Raw genomic sequence first — 16,221 nt, 5'->3', positions numbered from 1 at the left:
CGGACGTCACAAGTGGGTTAAGTAACAGGAGAAAAGCAGAAAATAAATGCCCCTCTCTTCCCTTAACCCTCTGTGAGGGAGGATCAGAGCTTCCCCGAAAGAGACTCTGCCAGAGATTGTGGATATCTTCATACTGCAAATGTATATGGCTTCCCCCAGAGCAGGCATCCCCAAACTTCGGCCCTCCAGATGTTTTGGACTACAATTCCCATCATCCCTGACCACTGGTCCTGTTAGCTAGGGATCATGGGAGTTGTAGGCCAAAACATCTGGAGGGCTGCAGTTTGGGGATTCCTGCCCCAGAGAATCCTGGGAACTGTAGTTTAAGGGCACTGAGGCGTTAGGAGAGCCCCTCCTTATCCCCTCACAGAGCTACAATTCCCAGAGTGGTTTAACCTGTCCCTCTTCATAGGGAGCTCTGTGAATTGTAGTTCTCTGAGGGGCCTCACCATACATTTCAGTCCGATTCCATGGCTTCCCGCAAAGCATCCTGGGAGCTGTAGTTTGTTATGAGGGTGCTGTTGAGAGGATTAAGAAGCCCATTCCCCTCATGGAACTACAACTCTCCAAAGTTCCTTGTGAATTGGGATTGTTAAAGCCATTTTGGGAGCTGTAGCTCTGGGAAGGGAAAGAAGGGTCTCCAGAAATCTTTGCGGGAAGCCGTAACCATTTAAAACGGCACCTTAGTGGTTCAAATGTGGGCAAAAAAGGAAACATTCAGGAAAACAGGCATTCCCTGGTCCTGCTGCTATGCTCCGAAACTGGCATGAAATGGGAAAGTCAGAATTAACAGGGAAGGTTCCAGCCTAGAGGACGTTTGGCCCTCCAGATTTTGCGGAACTACAACTCCCATCAGCCCCAGCAAGCCTGGCCAATGGCCAGCGATGCGGGGAGTTGTAGTTCATCAACATCTGGAAGGCCAAGGGCTTCCCAAGCTTCCTGTAGGCCTTAGGTCAGGGAGGGCAGAACCCGTAGCCTTGCAGGTGTTGTCAGATACAACTCCCACCAGCCACAGCAGGCTGATGATGGGAGTTGTAGTCTTGCATGAGGAGGGCACAGGTTCCCTGTCTGCGCGGTCAAGGCTGAAATAGGGAGGAAAAGTGAATAAAAGGAAAACGCAGGGCAGCCAAGAGAGAGAAGAGGATTGAATTTGATGGGCACAATCTATGGGCCGTAATTCCACTGGGACTGAGATGACTTCAACTACAGTTCCCATCATCCCCGGACATTGACCATGCTCTCTAAGGCTGGCGGGTGTTGCAGACCAAAAATCTCTCCTCCTTTGGAGATTTTGAAGCAGAGGCTGGACGGCCTTCTGCCATGGATGCTTTAGCCAAGATTCCTGCATTGCAGGGGGTCGGACTAGATCAGGCATAGGCAACCTTGGCTCTCCAGATTTTTTGGAACTAAAACTCCCATGATCCCCGACCACTGGCCCTGTTAGCTAGGGATCATGGGAGTTGTAGTTCCAAAACATCTGGAGAGGCAAGGTTGCCTATTCCTGGACTAGATCATAGGTACAGGGACCGGATGTTGTTGCGATGCTTTGGGGAAGCAAGGGGGAACTAGGGCTTCACATTGCAGAGGCCAGTGAGTTTATAGTCCTGAGGGACACTGTGGGATCTGGTGCTTTTGTAACACAGAGGACTAGAAGGCTGGACTCGAGGATTCCATCCTTGGATTTTGTGTTTGATGTCTCCTTTGGGGTGCCCCTGGTTGGACTTCACATGCCTTAATTTGAGCCAGCACTGAGCCCCATGTGATTCATCTTGGCACTTGTAGGATCAGTCCAGAGCCAGATAAAAGATGCCTCTAGGCATGGACAGAGTGTAGCTTTCTCTCCACTGCACCTGGGGTTATGGGAAGGATGACTGGTCAAGACAGGTCTTTACTAGCAGGTCTCTCTAGCTCAGGGTCCCCAAACTAAGGCCCGGGGGCCAAATGCGGCCCAATCGCCTTCTCAATCCGGCCCACGGACGGTCTGGGAATCAGCATGTTTTTACATGAGAAGAATGTGTCCTTTTATTTAAAATGCATCTCTGGGTTATTTGTGGGGCATAGGAATTCGTTCATCCCCACCCCTCCAAAAATATAGTCCGGCCCCCCACAAGGTCTGAGGGACAGTGGACCGGCCCCCTGCTGAAAAAGTTTGCTGACCCTTGGACTAGACCCTTCCAGCTCTACAATTCTATGATATCTCTCCCCCCCTTGCTTCCGAGGCCGAAAAACCTCCACTGTGACCGAGAGGCCAGTCGGCCAGCTAAACAGCTGCGTCGCACAACAGCCCTGCAGAGGCTCCTGTACCTCCCACCTGCTGCTTTGAGGGAGGAGCTGGTTGCATAGCAGTAACCAGCTCAAGGGGAAAGTCGAAGCTGTGATGAAGTGACGCCCCCTTGCCCTATGTAAAGGAAGCAGGGATCCACTTAAGTGGAGCTCTTCGGTTATGCTGAATTTCCACAGTCAAAGAAAAATGGACCTGGTAAATATCTGCCTGTCGCGTGGCTGTTAAGAGACAAAGTAGGAAAAGAAGCTATAGGAGGGAAAGCTACAGGAAGTGTTGCGCTTGAAGAAAATAACCACTTGAATTATCAACATAAGCCACAGCCTTGTATTTGCTACTCACCTGGTCGCCTACGGAGAGTCGGAAGAGACTCTAGGCGACCAGCAGGCAAGTCCCCCCCCCAAGTATTAATTTGGGGGGCATTATCACAGACACTTGTAGGCAAGTGGGCCAGCATAAGATTTGAGGTCTTATCTGTAAGGCTGATAAGACGAACCTCAATGAAGTTGTAATCTCTCTCTCTCACTTTAAATAAGGAAAAACCACACAATTTTCATGAAGGCTAGAAAGAAAAATCATTTATTTTCATTTTTTAATTTTTTAAAAAACAGTTCACTGAAGTGAGCCCTTGTTTGTAAAGATTAGGGTGTTCCCCTACCCCGGGAACCCATAACCACAAGACACGTCTGAATTCCCCCAACCTGAAAGAAAAGATTCCAAAAGAAATTCCAGCGTTAAATGTACAGTACATTTGCATATGCAGATCAGCATCTGATAAACACACCCCTCATTTTGCTAGTCAGGGGGGAAGAAAGGAAACATAATTTTTTGAGGGGGGTGGGGTGGGGGAGGGAACCAAGAAAAACCCAAAGACAAACCCAATGTATTCCAGTTAAGACAGCTGCAGATTTGCTTACAAAAAGTACCTTGTTCTTCCGTTCAGTAACTGAGAAGCCCTTATTGACATCGCAGAAACCCTCCCAGTTATCGTTCCCTCCCACCCACAAGAAATCAAGCACCTCCGTGCCTCCGTTGTGTGTGAATCTGGGAATTATTTTAATGTGACTACACAGGCAAAAAACAAAACCCAACAACTAGGGAGGCAGAGAAAGAGTGACTGAACAATGGGGTGGGGGTGGGAAATTAAGTGCCTCCTTATATCACCACCACCGACACAGACCTTTCCAAGTCAGGGTAACAGAAGTGCGTTAATACACATATCCTAGTGGCCAGATCTCAGATCTTCGCCAGCAGATTAAGGCATGGTCCGGTCCACCCGAATTAACCACTGCCTTCCAGCTTAAATTTGCAGCCATCTGTGCCCTAGAATCTGGCTGCCACAGCATTCACCCACCCAGGTGTAGGGCTTGAAAAGCTTTGTTTAAGGTGGGTTATTTTTCATCGGTGCTCGTGGGGGGGGGGGAAGGAAACAATGACTTCTTTCCACCTATTTCTTTGCAAGGTAAAGCACACAGCAGCAGCACCCCCCCCCAAAAAAAAAAACAACTTGGGGAAAACAGTCAAAAGCAACATTTTACTTTGAAGAAATGAAAGGGAGGCAAAATATATCTGGAAGAGAAAGGGGCCAGAGGTTTTATCCCGCCCCCGCCCGCCCCCCAGCCTGAATTCCCATCACACAAATTCCCAATGACGTCCGCGGTCACACACATTTCGTGCTAGCGGAATTGGATTATCTCGGAACGCCTAAGCAGATGGCGGTCACCTGACTTTTAAATTCTGTCTCGTTCCGACGCGATCACCCGGGAATCCGACTGGCGGATCCCCCTCCCCCCCCCAAAAGCAAAGCAGATCCATTGGAATGTCAGCAAGATTGGGGGCGGGAAGAGAAGTGCATGGTGTGATCGGGTGACGAAGCGAGGGGGAAACATACAGCGCAGGAATGTTAAAAGAGTTAAACTTCCCACCCCAACGCCGCGAAACACTTTCAAAGCGTACTTTTCAAGTGCCGTTTCTAATCGTGGTTAAATGCAGCTTATTTGGGGGAGAAAGAAAGATTGCCTTCAGGAGCAGTAGGGGGAGCACACCTGGTCACCCCCTCCCTCCCAAAAAATAATAATCCCTACTGTTCAGGGATCTGAGCAAAATTCAAGGGTTGGCGCTACTTTCAACAGGCACAAAAATATCAGCGTCGAAAATTCAGTTCTGTAGGGTAGGGGAAGAGAGGTGCATTTGCACAAAATATTGCCACCATGAAATTCAGGCACTGAGTTCTTCATCCAAGTCAGTTTCAAGAAAGGGAGGGACGGAAGCAAGATGGGGGGAAAGTCCCACACCAGTCTTAGTCCTGGGTGCAAGGTTTTTTTTGCAGGGGGGGCGGGGAAGAGGCACAGATCCCTTCGCTGCTGCAGGTTCAATTCAGGAGTGAGCCAGGCAGGCGAGATGTGGTTGCCGCTCTAAGGCTGGGCAAGGAGGGATGAAGAGGGGGAAGTTTGCTGCAGATGTGCGCTAGAGCTCGCTGAGCTGTGCAGAACTGCTCCCTCCCCCTTCTGAAAGCGGGGTGTGGGGAGGGGGGGGAAGAGGAGAACGAACACTCCTTGTGGGAGTTATGAGTCACGCTTTCTCAAAAAAGATCACGCCCAAGCAGAGCAGGCTGCGGTGTGGGAACATGGCACAAAGGACAGCGGGCAAGACTTCCCTGCGGGGACAGCAGAAGAGCACGAGGCCGGATAGGTCCCAGAGAGCGGGTGGTGGTGGTGGAAGGACCCCACCCTGATCGCTTGGTACCTTCCGTACAATTCCACCACCACAACTTGGTGTTTTCCAGATAACGAGCCATTTCCTTTCCCTCCAAAGCACAGAGGAACAGGCTCCCGATCCCTCCGAGCAAAAAATAAAAATAAAAATCTACCTTAAGGTGCAGCTTGCAATTGTGGGCCCCTGTGTGCATCTAAGCAAGGGGTAGCAGAAAAAGCAAGGCCTGAGCCATCTGGCCATGCAACAGCTGCCTTTCTCATGGGGGTCGGGGTAAGAAAGCTCTCTTCCCGCTACAATGCCAAAAAACCATCCCCACCGAGAATTTGCTCCTGCGACATACACACACGGTCGGGGAAAACTAACCGGATCTTGTATCAAAGGGAGGGGAGGTTTCTCACCCAGGAAGGCATCCAAGCAAGAAGTTTGCAAAGTTAAATTGAGGAGATCTCCTCATTGTGATCCTGGACAGGAAGGGGAGGGAGGTGGAAATGCCCGACTACCTGAGTAGACCCATTTTGCTGGGTGGGGGGGACAGAGGACGAACCCAGTTCCAGTTCAAAAGCTAGCAATTTGGATGGGCGGAGTCATTTGCAAGTCCTCCCTGCCCAGGGTGAATCAAGGGATGACAAAGAGAGATTTCACCCCAAATTGGTCACTACTTCTTAAGAATCAGCCTCAAATGAAAAGGGGGGAGGGTTAAGGGGAAATAGATCTCGAGTTACAGCAGAAGTGTGAAATCAGGGCAAAGTGATTCATGGTCCCTGAAAAAAAGCCTCTTATTTGTTCTGTGCCTCGGATCCTGTGCTTAGTTTAAGCTGCTATGGACGAAAAAGTTCATCAACTTTGTCGGTAACATTAGGAACTGAGGAGAATTCGTACCCACCTGGAAAACAACTGGCAGAGCACGTTTCTCACACCAAACACACACACAAACAAACACATCCTGGTAATGAACACGTAGTTCCCAACAGTTGGAAGACGGTCTCAACCACTGCTGAAGCTAAGTTAAATCAGCCTTGCCAACCTGGCACCCCCATTGCTGGGGCTGCTTGGAGTGATAGTCCAAAAGACCTGGAGGGCACCAGGTTGGCAAATACTGGGTCCAATGGTCCTTTCTCTAGGATGGGAAACTTGGCAAGGCAGATCTTTAGCCAAGGCTGTGGAAAAGAGAAGGATGTGACGGATGCAATTCCCATTTTGGGAAAACAAGTTTTGCAGAAGGATGGAATCGGAACAGGGCAGAGGAGCAAAACAGACCCAGATCGGTTTAGTCCGGCTAGAAATCTGGCCAGGTTGGAAGCCAGGAATTCCCCACCCCAAAGCCAGGTGGAAAGCCCAGGAAGCCGCCCAGAGCTGCACAACCCCCAATCCAGATTTCCACCTGTCCCTTGCTGAAAAAGTGGAGGGAAGCTCAAGCCGCCTCCATCAGGAAGATCCAGGCTCCGGCGAGAGGGAGCCAGCCCCAGCTCTGATTAATGGTTCCTTCAATTCCACCCACCTTGCGGTGGGGGAACTGGTTCGGTCGGGCGTTGGCCTCGCACATCCTTGCCTACACCAAGCAGGCAACCCCAGCAGGTTGAGCAGGTCAAGAGAGAGAGGGGAGAGGCAGGGAAAGAGAGACGGGTGTTCCCAGCAAAAGGACAGGGTGCAGCCTGCAGCAAGCAAAGCATTTCCGAATGTGAACCTCCATCGGCAACACAGGATGGCACCAGGACTTGAACACGCCTCGTCTAGGGGTGGGTGTGGGGGAGTGTCTCTCCCACGCCCGCCCACCCCCCCATGCAAAAATGGACGAAGGGCAGTCTATCCACTTGTGGCCCTTGAACCCAAGGCTTGTGGAAGGCAAGAACACTAAGCAAGGAGACAGAATCCATCCCTCGCTCTCAACAATGCAGGAAGGGGAAAGCATTTCCCCTGCCAAGGCGCCCACCTCCCCAAACACACTGCCATTATGGCATGGGCAACATCGCCAAGCTCTGCCAACTCTGCCCACAAGGCAGCTCAGCTTTCAGGCTGAGGACACCACAGGTTGGAGAACCACAGGAATTGGGGGGGGGCAGAAAGATTAAAGGGGTGCAAACCTAGCAGACATAACTTTCGTATATAGGGTTGGGGCTAAGAGTCTCCCCACCCGCACCCCTTTGCTCCCATCAGCATATATCCAACGCCGCCACCTCCCAGGACAGAGGAGACGGCAAAAGAGAGAGAAATCTCTTGCGGACAGCTTGCTGCCCCACGTCCCTTTGCCGAGAAAACTCTCCACTTCTGCTACAGCAAAGCAATTTGCCGAGAAAACTCTCCACTTCTGCTAGACCGAAGAATTCGTTTCAAATTTTTCGTTGAGGAGGAACAGGGGGAGGAGGAGAAGAGAATATATATGTTCTAGAATTCATTGGTTAGATTCTTTTTGCGTGTCCGCACGTAAATTATATATATATAGATATATAGCCCTAGAATTATGATTTGTAGTTGGAAGTAAGCCACATTAAACCTTCGTAAAGTCCTTCCCCCGACGTTGCGCAGGACGGCTGGACATACCAATTTCTGTCCCTAATGCGTGTGAGGCCCAGTTTCTCCTGGATCTCGTGGGGCTTCATGGCGTCAGGGAGGTCCTGTTTATTGGCAAAGACGAGGATGATGGCGTCCCGCATCTCCCGGTCGTTGATGATGCGGTGGAGCTCCTGTCGGCCTTCGTCGATCCGGTCGCGGTCGGCGCAGTCCACCACGAAAATCAGCCCCTGGGTGCCGGTGTAATAGTGTCTCCACAGAGGGCGGATCTTGTCCTGCCCCCCGACGTCCCAGACATTGAACTTGACGTTCTTGTAGGTCACTGTCTCCACGTTGAAGCCCACCGTGGGGATGGTGGTCACCGGCTGACCCAGCTTCAGCTTGTAGAGGATGGTGGTCTTGCCGGCGGCATCCAAACCCAGCATGAGGATCCTCATCTCCTTGTTGCCGAATATCTTTGATAGCATCTTCCCCATGGCTGCGGGCAAGCACCACAGTCCATACAAGGCTGGAGAGGGAGGAGGAAACAGGAGAATATCAACATTAACAAGGCCCTCCATTCTCTCTACTTCAGGTTACGATCGGCCCCATGCAATATAGAGCAGAGTACAGTGATACCTTGGAACTCGAACGGAATCCATTCCGGAAGTCCGTTCAACTTCCAAAACGTTCAGAAACCAAGGCCCGGCTTCCGATTGGCTGCGGTAAGCTCCTGCAACCAATCAGAAGCTGCGGAAGATGTTCAGGCTCCAAAGAACGTTCGCAAACCGGAACACTCACTTCCGAGTTTGCGGCGTTCAGGAGCCCAAACGTTCGACTGTAGCTGTGTTTGAAATTGGCCAGGGGCATTTTGCTACTGGCGCAGGTCTGATGGCAACCGCGTGAAGATAGCTAGGCGCCAGGTTGGCGACCGGTTTAAAAAATTCTGCCTTACTCAATAGTTAATGCCATTTCCAATGTGTGTGTTTCCCCCTCTTGAATACTGGGACCAGTGAATTGTTGTAAGATCAAGATACAGTCAAGCCTTGTAGCTGAGATCATAGAATTGTAGCGTCGGAAGGGAATCCCAAGGGTCATCTACCCAGGGAGCTGGGTATGTTTAGCCTGGAGAAGAGAAGGTTAAGGGGTGATATGATAGCCATGTTCAAATATATAAAAGGATGTCATATAGAGGAGAGAGAAATGTTGTTTTCTGCTGCTCCAGAGAAGCAGACACGGAGCAATGGATTCAAACTACAAGAAAGAAGATTCCACCTAAACATTAATTAGGAAGAACTTCCTGACAGTAAGAGCTGTTTGACAGTGGCATTTGCTGCCAAAAAGTGTGGTGGAGTCTCCTTCTTTGGAGGTCTTTAAGCAGAGGTCTGACAGCCATATGTCAAGAATGCTTTTTTGGTGTTTCCTGCTTGGCAGGGGGTTGGACTGGATGGCCCTTGTGGTCTCTTCCAACTCTATGATTCTATGATTCTACCCAATGGCGAACAGACATTCCGTTGCGGCAACCGCAACCTAGATTCAAGGTGCCATTTGGCACCTAGATTATATAGTATACCTGAGTTTTAACACTGGGCTGGATTGGGAAAGCTCCAAAATGGGTGTCTTTTTGCGGGAAGCACCTCTAGGGCTAGGAAGATGCATGACTGCAGACGTACCGGTACTTGTTGTGAGCTGGACGCTGGGGGGGGGGCTTCAAAAAGGCTGATCTCCGGTATGTCAGTCCTGCCGTCAATGACATATCCCGCAAAATTTGAGGGTGTGCAAGGAGATAAACGACCCTTTCTAATGATAGGAGCTGTTTGAGAGTGGAACGGACTCCCTCGGGAGGCGGCGAACTCTCCTTCTTTGAGGTTTTTAAGCAGAGGTTGGATGGCCATCTGTCAGGGATGCTTTAGCTGAGATTCCTGCATTGCATTGCAAGGGGTTGGACTAGATGACCCTCGGGGGTCCTTTCCTACGATCCTCTGTGTGCCCCCATTCTAATCAGCCCCTCCCCAACCTTCCCCAGGGCAACTTAAGACCTGGGCACCCCAAGGAAAGGCAGCCAGCCAGTGTGGTGTAGCGGTCAGAGTGCTAGGCTGGGACGTGGGAGACCAGGGTTCAAATCCCCGCTTGGCTATGGAGCTCACTGGGTGACCTGGGGCCAGTCACTGCCTCTCAGACTGACCTCCCACACAGGTTGTTGCTGAGATGAAATGAGGCGGCTGGTCCCATCACCATGTCCTCTGGCAATTTGTACACAGACAATCACACTCAAGGCGGCAACCAATATTGGGCAAAGCTTATATAAAACAGTCGTCCGCTTGGTCGCCTGTGGCAAGCTAAGAATCTCTGGCGGGTGACCAGGATAGGAAGAGCTGCTTCCTTCCTTCCTCTCCCACACATACAACTAACTTCTTTTGGGGCAACTGACTCGCTAGAAAGAGGGGAATGCACACAGGACAGCCATTGCATTGAGGACTAGTTACATACGAGGACTCGATTCTCAACAACAATCCGCCAACCAAACAGCAGCTTCTGAACAGGAAGAGGAAGTGAGGACTGCCTAGCGGCAGAAAGACTAGAGTCACACAACCACACCGTTCTCTGGGGCTTGAAATTGACCTGGTTTCCCACTAACTTCCTGTACGAAGGGTAGATTTATTTTCTTACTTACCCAAGGGGACAGGGCATAGCCATTCTACACCCACAGAGATCCGGGGCCAATGGCAACTTCCATTTCCGCCTCTGAAAATGTGGGCTGCGCGTCACTCTAGCGCAGGGGAAGCAACATGCAGGAAAGCATCCTCTTGCTGGACTACAATTCCCATCATCCCTGGCCACACTGGCAGGGACTGATGGGATTTGTAGTCCGCAACGACAACAGTTAGGCAGAGGTTGGATGGCCATCTGTCATGGATGCTTTAGCTGAGATTCCTGCCTTGCAGGGGGTTGGACTAGATGACCCTTGGTGGTCCCTTCCAATTCTAGGATTCTATGGTTCTACTCCTGCCCTAGTCACTCTGTCTTGCCGATTAATTACATTCTCTTTCTCCTTGGCCCCTTCTTGCTTTGGAACAGCTTCTCCCTCAGTTTTTCAAACCACTTCCCCTTTCTGCACCTTCAACCCCTGGGCTGCCTTCTCCTCCACTGCTTCTCACGGTCTGACACTTAACGGTCTCGCTTCTCCCATTCCTAGAAGTGGCCGACCGACATGCACAGGGAGCCCCCCAGAATGGGGTGGTGCCAACCTCAAAACGCTCCATCCGTCGCCGCCAGCACTATGGCAATGCGAAACAGGCCGGCAGTAGGTGCACTACAACCCGGGTCAGAAGGGCAGGGTATGAATAATTAAATTATTGCTGCTGTTGTTATTATATCAGTATTATTGCAACAGGGTTCCTGAAATTTGCAGAGTTGCATGGCTACAGTAGTTCTACTTGTTTTATTCATGGGGAGGCACAGAAGCCCCTACTATTACACCCCCACTTAAAAGTCCTACCAACCTCACTTCCGCCTATCTGAAAGGGCCTCCCAACACACTTTCAATCTGACCTGACTGTCACAGTCATAAGGTCCAGAAACTTGCGGGGCTTTTTTTTTTTTAAAAAAAAGTAATAATAATCAAGATTTCCAGAATGCCAAATTTGGCATTCGGTTGTAGATCCTGCCCTTCTACCCATACTTCTGAGGCCTCGAAAATAGTAGCTGTAGTAGTGCATTACCTGGAGGAAAGGTCATAGAATTCTGGAGTTGGAAGGGACCCCCAAGAGGCATCCAGTCCAACCCCCTGCAATGCAGGAATCTTTTGCCCAACACGGGGCTCAAACCCTTGACCCTGAGATCAAGGGTCTCTCAGTTCTACCGACTGAGCTGTCCCTGGTGGTTATATTTTCCCTCCAGGATCAGAGGGACGACGCCTATGGATTGCAGGCACCAAGAGACAGCTAGAGCCTGAGACTCTTAATCTCAGGGCCGTGGGTTCAAGCCCCACACGGGGCAAAATAAGCATTGCAGGGGGTTGGAATAGATGACCTCTGGGGGACCTTCCCATTCTCCAATTCTAGTGCTCTTGTGTCCTGCTTGTGAGCATCCCATAGACATCTGGCTGGCCACTGTGGGAGCAGATTGCGTCCCAGCAGTTTAGGGCAGTAGGAGCAAACACCCACAGGTCTCTCTTCCTATGCCCTTCATTTGACACGGGTTCAGGTACAGTACTGCACTTGCCTTCACAAATCCCCCAAGAGCCAGTGTGGCGTAGTGGTTAACAGCGCCAGATTAGGCCCTGCGAGACCAGAGTTCAAATCCCCACTGGGGCACATGAAGCACACCGGGTGACCTGGGGCCAGTCACCACCACTGCCTCTCAGCCTAACCTACCCTTGTCGCATGGAAGAATTAAATGAGATGGAGGAGAGCCATGCCTGCCACCTTGAGCTCCTTCAAAAGTGGGGCCAAAGTGCAATAAGTAATAATAATACTAGTGCTTTTAAAAAAAAAACCCATTTCACAGAGAGGAGAAGTGAGACTGGCAGGCAGTGGGTGAAACCCACAGGAGGTTTAGAGTCCTGTTCATTCCAGCAGAATTTTGATACACGTCCTTTGCTCTGGACTGTGGCCAGCGAACTGTGCGAGGTCATGTAAGGATTCTGCGGCAGAGGTGGTACTTGAACCCTGAACCCTCCTCAAAGCAGTACAGAAACCAGGCAATAACACCTCACTCCCCCTTTCTCTCCAACCCAGAACAAGCAAGGACTCCTGGGGAACTCCTACCCTAATCGCCTAACAGGGAAGCACGGGTGATTTCCCCCCTTATATTCTCACAACCACCCTGCAAGGTAGGCAAAAGGCCTCCCAGTGTCCGCCGGGGCTGAGCAAGGACCCAAAAGCAGGATTTCCGCCAGCCTAAAACCCGCCTCAACACCACACCAAATCTCAGCGAGGAGGGTGGGATTCTCCCACTGCAAACGTCCCAAAGGGACTAGCAGCGGGGTCACAAGGCCTCGTTTCGGTGAGCCTGCATAGGCTCCAAATCCGTAACCTGATTGTGTTTGTGTGCGTCCCTAATTTCAAGAGTGCGACCTTCCATTTTGATTCCCAACTTCTCTCACACACAAAAGCCACATCAATGGAAGCCAGCATATCACAGGAGGACACAGGACAGGTATGAAGGTCACTCTCAAGTTTACAGAAACTCCTAGATGCATGTACGCCCCACGCTCTTTTCAAACCTGGGGTTTTGATTTCAATTCCTTGCTAGGGCCCAGCAGCCAAAAAAGTTATTAATTGCGAGTGGGTGGGTGTCTGCAAGGCTACTCCACCCACCCAGTTTGCAATTCTGAGTGTTAACAACTTTCTATGTTCCCTCCAGGACGGAGACTTGATTTTATTGCCACACTGCTTTTCCAGGTATCTGTCGTCCGTCCCCCCAAAAAAAATTCTCCAAAAGTTCAAAATACTTTGGGGAAGGGGGCGAAGGAAGACAAAAAAGAGAGAGACATGGCAGAAAAATTACTCTCAGCCAAGTTGAGGAACAGGTGACAAAAGTTTTATACACAGACACAGAGGAAAGTTCTCTCCTCCATACTGGAAGTAACACAATGAAATGAAAATCAGGCTCCGCAAACCATTTCAAAATCACACCAGGACTTTTTTAAAAATGAAAACTAAGACAACTCCCCCGTTTCAAAATGGCAACCTCCAAGAAGCTGCAGATCCCCCCCCTTTTTTTTTGGCAGACAGATATGGAAAAGAATGAAACACACAGAGAAAGATCTGAATGGAAACAAAAATGAATTCACACAGATTTCCTCCCCGGCCCAACCGCTTCCCCCTCCCTCGCTATTGCTACAGAGGAACTGGGTCAAAGAGCTGTACTTTTCAAATGACGGAGCGGGGGAGGGGGAGGCCAATCCAGACGAGAGCGCAAAACTCACGTGTCTTTTGCCTTTATTAAGAAGTTTTCGCCTGCCCTTGAGTGAGCAGCTGTAACAAAGGGAAAAGCGCGGGGCGGCGAGGGAGACATGGGTCCCTAGATAACTGGAAGGAAATGAGATGTCCAAGCCTCTCCCCCCTCCCCCGCACTCCCGAAGGGGAGTCTCAGATTAATTAGATCCCTCCAGTTCGGAGAGTGCGCTACAATTCACACAACACACCAGATTCGACTCTCTAGGGCGTCTTCTTAATATGGCACAGATTCAAATCTAGTAAAGTACTGTCAAAGCAGGGAAAGAACGGGGGGTGGGCAGCCCCTTCCCACATTAAGATTTGGAGTGAGAGACCCCCCCCCCGCCCACCTTTCAGGCAAGCGTGCGCGCCGCTTCCGGAAAGCGAACACGCGTCTGAAGCTGCCCGAGCGCTCGCCCTGCTTGTTCCTGTCTAAACGGCAGTTTTAATTCAAACCCCAGATGTCCCACCCATGAGAAGTTTCCAACGTCGGTGGGGTGGGGGGAGGCGAGCCCCGCACCCGCCTCGCCTCTCTTTACAAGGGAGTTAAAGCTACCCGATTTGCCAACTCATACCCCCCCCCAAATCGAGTCCTGCAGGAGCTTCTACGAATCTGTACGGAAACCAAACAGGAAGGTAGTCGGGATCGTGAAGAAGCCACGCGCCCTCTTGCTCGTCGCGCCACCGCCCGCTCTTCTCGCGCCCCCCACTTTAAATATTTGCAAACTTTTTTTTGCAAGGATTTTGGTCAACTTCTGAAAAACCCCACACCATATTTCTGTCAAAATGGGTATTTGTGGGGGGGGGGGGGTTTACAAATCAAATGCCGGTTTAAGGAGGGCTCCCCAGAGCCGTCTCACCGCACGCCTTCAAGCGAGCGTCGACAGAGAAAAGTGCGTTCACACGATCGAGGTCAGGCAGAGAGGTTACGAGCGATCCCCCCTACCCACGTCCGCGCTTCTCCTCGTTACGGGACACACGTGTTGTAACCGCCGCCCCCAGTGGAGAGAGGAAGGGTTGCTGAGGGAGGGGGGGGAACGTGCGTGCACCCACCCAGGAAAATGAAAAGAGAAGCCTCCCATCACCGCCACTCACCTTGGAAGAAGCAGCGGGAGAGGGGGAAAGAAAACTAGCAGCCGGAGAAACGCCGCTTCCTCTGGTCGCGGGGGAGGAAGGGGGGGTCCCTTCTTTTCTCTCGAGCGAGCCAAGGAGATCAAAGGCGAGCGGGCGCGCCTTTCGAACGCTGGGACAAACTTTCCACTTCCGAAGAACGCGACGTCACAATGGGGGGTGTTTTCCTTCCCGGCGCCTCAACGTTCCACAGGGCTCCCGAGCTCGCTCGCCGCCGCCGCCGCTCAAACCGCAATCGCCGTCGCCTCTGCCTCCTCCTCCTTCAGTTGCTGCTGCTGCTCCTTCCGCCGGCTGCAAAGTCATCCGCAGCTTCCTCCCCCCAGGGCCGTTCACTTGGCACTCCCCCCAGCAACACACACCCCAGAAAGCTCTTTGGGATGCCGGGTTAGCAGGGTGCAACTGCAGCAGCCTCCCCGACGGGAAAAGCCCTACCGGAGAAAGAGGTGGGTGGAGAGGGGTCCCCCTGGCTCCGTTTCCCGGGCTGCCCAAACCCCGCCCGCTTCGGCTCGGGCTCGCGCGCGCGCTTTCTCAACAGCCCCCAGCCCGCCTCCGCCTCGCTCGCTCGCAGCCTGTCCCGGAATAGGAAAGGGCGCGGACGGAGAGAGGAAAGAGAAAAGGGTCCTCCCTTCCCTGCTGGCGTTAATGCGCATGCTCCCCGGCCTCGTAAATGGGGAGGGCCTTCTCTCTTTTTTGCTGCTGCTGCTGCTGCTCCCACACCCATCCAGCGTGGAGTTGTCGTCTGACTTGTCAGTCTTGGTGAAGAAGGCAGTTGCCAACTTTTGCTGCCTGCTAATGACATCTTACCACCTCCATTATTCCTGCTTCTGCCTCTTAAAAAAGGAAGGGCATTTCAGCAAGGGAAGCTTTTCCTAGCAAGGAGGGGCCAGGGTGAAAAAGCCTCGTGATTCTCAAGTTACTTTTGCATCCCCAACCTGCGGCCCTCCAGATGTTTTGGTCTACAACTCCCATGATCCCTAGCTAACAGGACCCAGTGGTCAGGGATGATGGGAACTGTAGTTCAAAACATCTGGAGGGCCGGAGGTTGGGGATGCCTGAGTTAGACCATTGCTCTGTCTACCCCAGTATTGCCCGCACTGACTGGCAGCAGCTCTCCAGCATTTCAGATCCACAATTTCCCCCAGATATACCTGGACACAGCAGAGAAGGAACCTGGGACCTTCCACATGCAGAGCAGATGTGCTGCTATTGAGCTACAACCATCATTGCATGGAGGACAATAGGGGCACGCTGTTGGTACCCCAATTCTTATTTTGTCAAGGGGTGCTCTCTACTCCCTCCCCAGTTGCAGATTGTTCTGGGCTATGGTCAATAATTATTATCCGTTACATTTTTGCACCAAGGTGTCTCAAAGCAATTTCCCCTATATACATAAAAGGGAAGGTTGTCGTCACGCAGCCCTCGTCGGAAAATTTGTAGCACCTTGTTGCAATCCTGGATTTGCATGGGTTCAGGGTGGGGGAGTGGAGTGAAAGAGAAGGCAGGTTTTAAAACAGTGGTCTTAAACAATAGTAGAAGTTTGAATAAAGCAGAGATGAGAGGACGGAGGAAGAGGAGCTGTAATATGGGGTTTTGATGGGGGTAGGTGGGGCTTGCAAGCAGTGTGAGAAGGGGTGGCAGCGCCCAGCACATAATAAAGAATAGAAA

At 51.4% G+C, this 16,221-nt stretch overlaps 1 protein-coding gene across 1 annotated transcript; it reads right to left on the bottom strand.

Annotated features, from left to right (window-relative positions):
• Positions 1 to 2,844: 2,844 nt before the first annotated feature.
• Positions 2,845 to 15,172, bottom strand: LOC118086233 (ADP-ribosylation factor 6). The gene is made up of 2 exons (XM_035117620.3): positions 14,521 to 15,172; positions 2,845 to 8,012 (listed from the first exon to the last, which is right to left on the bottom strand). Exon 2 carries the CDS (start codon positions 7,978 to 7,980, stop codon positions 7,453 to 7,455), a length of 528 nt encoding a protein of 175 aa, XP_034973511.1. The 5' UTR covers positions 7,981 to 8,012; positions 14,521 to 15,172; the 3' UTR covers positions 2,845 to 7,452.
• Between the last annotated feature and the right edge of the window lie 1,049 nt (positions 15,173 to 16,221).

The sequence above is a fragment of the Zootoca vivipara genome, chromosome 6, assembly GCF_965207765.1.
Source record: "Zootoca vivipara chromosome 6, rZooViv2.hap1.1, whole genome shotgun sequence".
In the NCBI taxonomy this organism is placed as follows: Eukaryota; Metazoa; Chordata; class Lepidosauria; order Squamata; family Lacertidae; genus Zootoca; species Zootoca vivipara.
This window is presented reverse-complemented; position numbering and strand designations above follow the sequence as displayed.

What these genes read in the sequence shown, in the direction of transcription:
- LOC118086233 (XM_035117620.3), bottom strand. Translation starts at nt 7,980, where the DNA reads ATGGGGAAGATGCTATCAAAGATATTCGGCAACAAGGAGATGAGGATC.